The 7,911-nt window shown below is 35.8% G+C and overlaps 1 protein-coding gene across 1 annotated transcript; it reads right to left on the bottom strand.

Moving 5' to 3' along the window:
- Positions 1 to 1,192: 1,192 nt before the first annotated feature.
- On the bottom strand, positions 1,193 to 5,980 carry LOC111917836 (uncharacterized). The gene is made up of 16 exons (XM_023913476.3): positions 5,759 to 5,980; positions 5,392 to 5,546; positions 5,090 to 5,275; positions 4,823 to 5,005; positions 4,301 to 4,703; positions 3,950 to 4,068; positions 3,803 to 3,880; positions 3,489 to 3,629; positions 3,359 to 3,403; positions 3,103 to 3,269; positions 2,951 to 3,029; positions 2,660 to 2,863; positions 2,427 to 2,568; positions 2,190 to 2,341; positions 1,858 to 2,014; positions 1,193 to 1,763 (listed from the first exon to the last, which is right to left on the bottom strand). Exons 2-16 carry the CDS (start codon positions 5,509 to 5,511, stop codon positions 1,540 to 1,542), a joined length of 2,400 nt encoding a protein of 799 aa, XP_023769244.1. The 5' UTR covers positions 5,512 to 5,546; positions 5,759 to 5,980; the 3' UTR covers positions 1,193 to 1,539.
- Positions 5,981 to 7,911: the final 1,931 nt, after the last annotated feature.

The raw sequence follows: 7,911 nt of genomic DNA, 5'->3' as shown, positions 1-7,911 counted from the left end.
AGCCTCTTTCTCCCCTCCTTCATGTCGATTAAACAAGCCAAACACCACACTGATCGTCACTTTTCTTCATGTCCTCTTTCTCCTTCACGTCTACTGCCAAAACAGGAAGCAGAAAGCAACGAGGAAGTTGTCAAAGCAACCCCTTGTCACCTCATGTCAACGACAGCTTGACAGGTTGTCTTCGTGGTTCTTTTTCCTTCCTTTTTCGAATCTGATCAGCCACCGTTCCACTCCTCGTTGGTTTTCAAGATCCAAAACAGTCTTGGGTTTCCTTTGGTGTCAAGTTGCGGTTTCTCATGAAAAGCTTCCCGAAAACGAACCAATCTTCGAGCCTAGATCAAGATCACGCATCAAGGGTGAGTCTTTATGGCCCCATTTTATGTTTTCATTGATTTTGGGGGAAGATACATACTTAGGGGGCGAAGTAAGGAAGGATATGTCGCTTAGATTACTGGATTTCAGAATAACTATATGTCAAAATGGTCCTACCCTCCAACTATCCTCATCGGCGCCATATCAGCTAGACCTGACGTAATACACTATAATTAATAATACACGTGATCGTAAGAAACACAAGATATAAAGCTATACATAAACTCGGTCTCGCGATGAGAACACATGTATGTACAAATTACAATCCAAACATATAGAAAGTTTGAACCCTCAACGAGAGTAGAATGCAAGGTTTTAGGTCAAATGTCCTAGCTAAGTTTGTTGTACATGGGTCGAACTACAACCAGACGTAGACTGATCATCTATGTTTAATTATGGTTAGACCGGAACATAAATACATACATACAGTAGCTGTCCAACACTTGGAGATTGTAAGGAAACTCAAGGAAAATCACAGTTCAAAGATGCAAATGAAAACAATTTGGAACTCTAAAAAATTATGGCAAACGCCTCATAAATATTTGATAAATATTTACTTTGGATCTACATAAGACTCAATACCTCATAAATATCAATCATGTCCGATATTTATTTTTGAACACTAAGCACACGACCTCGATTCCCTATATACATTACTAGTAGAAACTCATGCATGGGTTTGCGAAACGTTATGAACTACGGCTTAGGTATTCAATCAGATGTTGAGAAGTTATTTTTATATGCTGGTCAGCAACTCAGCATTAGTCGTGAGTATAAACTTGATCTGGCCTAACTTGATTATAGTTTCAGTTTAAAACCATTTCATTTGTAAACACCAAACTTTTTCTTCGCATTCAGGGCCTGGTTAAGTACTTTTCACTCAATACCATACCCCAATATAAGTAGAATATCATACAAATTTTCATATCTTTAAAATAAAATACACACACACACACACAGCAAAAATGGACCTGGACTAGCTACCTATTTATCTATCTGAATTAGTTGAGAAAAAAGTTTGCTGAATGCAGAAGAAGTAGCATCGGACAGATTAGTGAACAAAAAGTCACCCTTGAAATAGATTCCAGGCATGCATGCCACATAGCCAGCTAAGCTACTCATCTGCATACCCTTCCTTGAGTTGTATTTTTGAATATATCTTCTGCTCTACTCTACCATACCACTTCTTTTCTCCATTAATGATTCCAGAAAAGCAGAACACAGTTTGGTGAGAGGAGGAAGACTATGAGATGGCCCACTGAATATCGTCTCCCATGGCCTCTCTGAAACCCCCATCACACTCTCTGCAACAGATGCTTCAATTGCTTTCCTCCTCATCTTCAACTCAGGTAGCTCCCCATACATTGACGCATACCCCCCAATATGATGCCCTATTCAACAACCAAAATAAATAAATAAATAAACTATATATATATTCTTTCTACTAATTATATAAAAATAAATTGTCCTTTGACCAAGTCATACCTATCCCCTGATCCACTGTGTCCCTAAATTTACGTTCATATGTCTCTTCCTCTTCTTCGCTATTTGGGTTAAAAATAGCATACTCATGATCACCATTTACATATGCAACCAATTCTCTACTGCTTCTTTGGATAAATGCAACCCCCCCTCCCTTTGCCTGCACATACATGATACATACATTATTATTATGAACTTAACTGGGTTTCAAACATAACCTAACCACACAGGTTCATGTATGTTCAGGTATGAACATCTGTTGATTTGTGATTAGATAGCTCGTATAATTTAGTAGTGAACATTATGAGAATGCTGTTTGTTGTTGTTTTTTTTACCTTTGTGACAAACCATGAAGCAATAGGAACAGGATCTTCAGCATTGAATAGTAGAATAGCCCCATTCCCAGTGGTGTTGTGAGTTTTAGATGTTGATTCGGGGAGAACAACAAGCACAGCTAAAAGGGAATCTTTTTCTGAACATGCTATACCTGCATGCATAACCATATCATGTACATAATTCAGTTAGCATCATCAATAATGAGTACAAAGCTAGCTTATGGTATAAAAATTCACCTTCTATGTGAAGCTTGTAAGACCAGGATAGCGACAGCTTTGACATACTCCAAACTGAAAGCTGTGGATTTGAACCAACTCGCGATGCAGATGCAGATGCAAGAAACTTGGAATCTCCAATAAATGAAAGATTTACAATCGACTGCAAGAAAACATTATCATCATGTCATGTAATGTCAAATTCAAATTCAAATTAAATAAAAGAACAAAAAGACCATGTCCATTGTCCACACCTCAAGAGCAGAGCCAATTACAGCCACGAGTATGTTTTTCTCTGGGTCCCACAATGTGATGACAGTTTCTGCAGCAACAGCCAAAACAGAACCATCACCAGAAAATGCAGCAGCAGTCATAGCTTTCTTCCTGTATGAACCAACAGCATGACATCCCCATCTACATCTCAACTTATCTTCACCATTCCCATTTCTAACCCAAACCTGCAAAACCACCCATAACAATTATACAAAACCCACCCATCTTCCCTCAAAATTATTTTTTTTAAAAAAAAATCTTGTCATTTTTACCTTGAAGTCACCACCATAAGAAGCACTCACAGCCATGCTACCATTTGGATGGAAAGCAATTGCAGAAACTCCTGCATCCCTGTAACCATCACATGTTCACAAAATGTTATAATATGTTAAATAAAAGATTTTATAAACAAGAAAAAAGAAACCTGTGGGGCTCATATATAACAGTAGACAAGGTGAAATCATTGTTGTGTGGCCCACGTTCCCAAAACTTGAGTGTTACAAAGCCTCCTATTCCTTCTTCAGACATTCTGGTTTCAACAGTTCCCATCATACACCCATCATATGAAAGTGCAACTTTATTCAAAATCGTCTGCAAAATATTTGTTGTATTGTATTTTAGTGAGGATGAGAAATACAAGAACCCAAAAAAATTTATATATTGAGCCTCTATATATATACCATGACATCATCACTTGGTTGATGATTTCTTTCACAAACTTGAACCTGCAAAATGCAAATGAAATTTAGTTTTTTTTTCATTGTTAGATAAAGAAGTTATTTAAAAAAAATGCAGCTAATTAATTATTACCTCTGATATCTCACGATCATCAAACAAACTGTAGAATTGAATACAATAATTCTCTGTACGAACAGCAACCAATCCTGAAGTATGGTCAAACACAAAATCTTGACTTGAGCCTTTAAGAGTCTCTGGGATTGAAGAAGGAAGCTGAAAATACAGGGGCAGAAATGAACTTTGATACCATTTAAATTTCTTACATCAAAGGAAATGGATATAACTATAAATATATATATATATATATATATATATATATATATATATATATATATATATATATATATATATATATATATATATATAACTGAAAGGTGAAAACTAACCTTGATCCCAGAAATGGACTTCAAAATCTCCATTGATGGCATTTTCAGAATATGAATTCGATTATCTGCACAAGATATCTGAAGGAAACATCAGTTAAGACACAGTTCATAGCAAGATTCAAGATTACAAGTTTTGGTTCTTCTTACAGATGAAAGAGAAGGATCTGGAGAAGTTGTGAAATTAACAAGTGGAGTCCCTATTCTGGGTAAGAACTTCTTCTTTCCAGTATCCAGTTGCCATACCACAAGCACTCCTTCTTTTCCACCTACAGACATTCAAAGATTCAAGTAACAACTTGCATTAAAATAAGACACCAAAAGTAACTTAGGGCTTCTTTTGTTATAAATTAATGGGCTAAATGACTTAATCACTTAATATGGACACACACACACACTGTGATTTATAATAGTTGTTAAATAAACTGGCATTTGTTACTCACCATCATTTCTATAAAGAAGGGTAAAATGGTCATTTACTTAGATTAAGATAGTCCTTACCTGAATACAGATAGGCTCCATCTGAAGAGAAAAACAAGACCTTGACTTCTGCTGAATGCCAATGCCAAGTGGTGCAAGAATCAGCATCTCCATCACCCCTAACACCAGGGTTTTCCTCATCATCATCATTCTTCAAAAATCTTCCATTATCACCTACAAATGTCCTATCACCAAAACCCCTCCAAATTAAAATCCTCCCTGTCACATCGCCAGCTGCCACAATCCTATCGGTTGGATGAAAGGCGACACATGTCACGTCCTTGGTGTGTGATAGTCTTAACTTGCGATGATTAATATTCTTATTGTCTTTTGTAGGCACTTCCCATATACGAAGCTTGCGTTTTTCATGGATGCCAAAGTACTTTCCAGTTGAAGATATGCTTATGTTCTCGGGTTTTTTACTCTGTAAATATAAATATAATAAGCAATGTGCCAACATAATAGGGGAAAATGGAGGAAATAGCAAAAAAAAAAGTGTATTGCTGAAGATAATATACATGAAACTTATAATGAGGGTCCCACCTCTGACAATATGACTCCACGAACCAGGCGAGACTTGGATAAATTACACTTGAGGATCTTTCCACTTAATTCTTTTTTTTGCTTATTTGCTTCATTTTTTGCATCTTTCACAGAGATATAAGCATATATATCAGAAGGCTGTTCATTGGTCTCTGACTGTTGAGCAAGTAAGGATGGAATCACCTAAAAGTCAAAGTTAAATAAGTTATTGTTTTTATTTCACGATTAATAGCTATAAGATATAGAATATTTGCAGTTACAAATTACCATTGAGTAGATTGGAAGCTGGATACTAATTGTTTTCATCAACTCAGGCATAGAGAAATCCCAATACTTGATAGTGCCATCAAGTGAAGTGGTCCAGCAATTGCATAAAATCCTGGTTGCAGGAGTGGATGCAGGTACTACTGTTATAGATGTCACTAGTGCTGTGTGACCTTCCAATTCCAATACCTGTGACAAGTATCATAGAATAATGTCAAAAGAGAACAAATTTGTTTAGATAGATAAACGTTATGAAACATAGCGCAAAAAACTTCAACAGGGAAATAGTGAATCGATGACTTAACCTGTAAACCAGTGGTGGTGCTGAAAATGGAAACGGTGTTTCCAGTGCAAACCAACAGTTTCTTTGCGTCATTTGAAAACGCAGGTGGTGAAGAAACAAAGCTCTTTCCTCCCCTTATCATCTCTCTATCTCTCACAGGAAAAAGAAATCAGGTACCTGATAGAGAGGTCTTATTAGCGCTAATTGCATAAAACCCTAATAAATAGAATCCTTCAACAGAATAATTCAACAACGCCTGCCTCCCAAAAACGCCAATGATGCAAAATAAGGGATGAGGTTCCGCTAGGTTCTCAGCTCTAGGGCTTTTATATGTCCACCATTGAAATAAACCACAATAATATGGTTAATCGATAACTAATAAATATTACCTTGCAATTTCTTCAAAAAAAATTCAAATCCTTGCTCCACCTTACTATCTTCGCTAAATCACACAGTATCAACTACGCGATCTTGATATCAATTTGTCCCGTATAGAGTGGAAGATGGCCTGAGTGACTGAAAAGAAGAGCTCCGGCAGCGGCGAATTTGCAGCTCTGTAAAGGGTTTATGGGGTTTTGGTGTTTCCTTTTATAGTTTTGATTGTTTAGGGCAGGACTTTGGGTAAAATATCAATTTAGAATGAGCACCTATTTCGGTGAAAAAAAAAAACTGTGATTTTCTATTTTTCTATTTTTCTTTTTTTCATTTGTAAAATGTTCTATCTCAATTTAAAATGAGCACCTATTTCGGTGATTTTAAATAAAAATGTTATGTTCTACTATTTTTTTTCGATTAATCGTCCAGTTTTAATTTATAATTTATAATACTATTAATTAATTGTTTGTTCTTCTTGCAAAGTACTTTCGTTCTATTGGTTGAATTTTTTAAATTTTTTTATAGCTATTTTGGAATGAAATATTTTTATTTTTTAATTTTTAATTTACGTTTTGTCTGAGGTATGAATCATTTGCAACCGTTTCTGTTTGTCAATTGGATTGCTCCACCGCACCACTGACTCCATATCCCCTCCTACTCCATCGTCTTACTTTATCTCTGCTTCTATAAATTCTCACCGCCTCTAATTCTTTGTCAAGAGATGATATTCTCCCTTCTTTTCTTCGGATCCACTCACGTTAAAGGAAGCGGCTCGCCAGCGGTGGTCCTCTCGCTATCTTCTGATTCTCAATTGCTACCAATTTTTAAGTTGCAAAGGAGATCGACGGCTTCTAAGGCTACCCCCATCGGCACACTTTCACGAACAGATCACTCTTTTTAACTAAAAAAAAATTAAATTAATAACGGTGACCTAGGCCACATGGACGAGCCAAAGTTCACCAAAATTCACATCTTATCTACCACGTGTTATGCATTGAAAGGAGAGTTGTATATATTTTTTTAGATTTTTAGATAAGAGTTATTATCTTTAAAAATCCAACATTATCTTAATAAAAAAAATTAAAAATACTAAAATTCATGATTTTTTTTTCTCTATAAATAGAGTATATAATATTGATATAGTTCATATCTCATCTTAACTCTTCGTTTCTAAACCAATTTATTTATTTGATACCATGGATCCAAATCTCGTTTTAAATCTTGACGATTCTCAAAATTATCAAAACTTTCAAGGTTATGAAAGCTCTCAATTTATCCCAAATTTGAATCAATTCCATGTCACTGAAAATATTCAAACCTCACAAAATATCGGAAAAAACCCAAGAGGCGATAAACGAGATGCTGCTGAAGATATCACTTTAATGTCAGCATATTGCATTGTTAGTGAAGATGAGCGTCGTGGAAAAACCTAAAAGAAAACATCAATATGGGCACAATTGAAGGAGCTATATGATGCAAATCAAGCAGAAAACCCAGGAAAGCTTGGTAATAGGAACATAGCTCAAATGAAAGGTCGTTATAAACGACTTAATGAAAGTGCTGGAAAATGGGTTGGTGTTTAGCGAGAAGCATATAGAAAAAGAAGAAGTGGGATGAGTATGAAAGATGTTGAGAATGAAGCTCATAAGTTATATGAGACAACTGGAAGCAAGTTCAATGACACGATTGTGTTTAATGAGGTTATGTGTAAGCATCGAAAATGGGATCTACAGCTAGATCATGATGCAACACGATCACGTCCTAGATATGAAGTGGATGATGAAGAAAGTGGTGGTAGCACAAAAAAATCAAGGTCTACTGAAGAAGGAGACTATTGTGTCCAATCCAACACAGAAGGGGCAAGTATTGGTGTTTCAACAATTAAACGTCCAACGGGTAGAGATGCAGCTAAAAGAAAAGAAAAAGGTAAGTCTTCTAATGAAATTGTTGCAGAATTTCGGGCGATGAGACTTAGTATAGATAATGAAGTAGAAGTAATGAAAAAAAGACTTGACTTGGATCAACAAAGGGAGCAAAAAACGGATGAAAGGGAGCTAATAAAGATGTAGAGTTTGCATTTAAACACACTCCTACAAAAGGAGCAATTGTCGCCTGAAGAAGAAAACATGAAATGTTTTCTAATGTCTAAGTTTTATGGAAACTAATT

Source organism: Lactuca sativa, chromosome 7 (genome assembly GCF_002870075.4).
Source record: "Lactuca sativa cultivar Salinas chromosome 7, Lsat_Salinas_v11, whole genome shotgun sequence".
Taxonomy (NCBI): Eukaryota; Viridiplantae; Streptophyta; class Magnoliopsida; order Asterales; family Asteraceae; genus Lactuca; species Lactuca sativa.
Note: the sequence above shows the minus strand (reverse complement) of the source record. Positions and strands in the feature narration are given on the sequence as shown.

Coding starts and splice junctions, on each gene's coding strand:
- LOC111917836 (XM_023913476.3), bottom strand. CDS start 5,511: ATGATAAGGGGAGGAAAGAGCTTTGTTTCTTCACCACCTGCGTTTTCA. Junction 3,630..3,802: donor AGTCCATTTCTGGGATCAAG/GTTAGTTTTCAC, acceptor CTGTATTTTCAG/CTTCCTTCTTCAATCCCAGA. Junction 2,864..2,950: donor CTTATGGTGGTGACTTCAAG/GTAAAAATGACA, acceptor GTGGTTTTGCAG/GTTTGGGTTAGAAATGGGAA.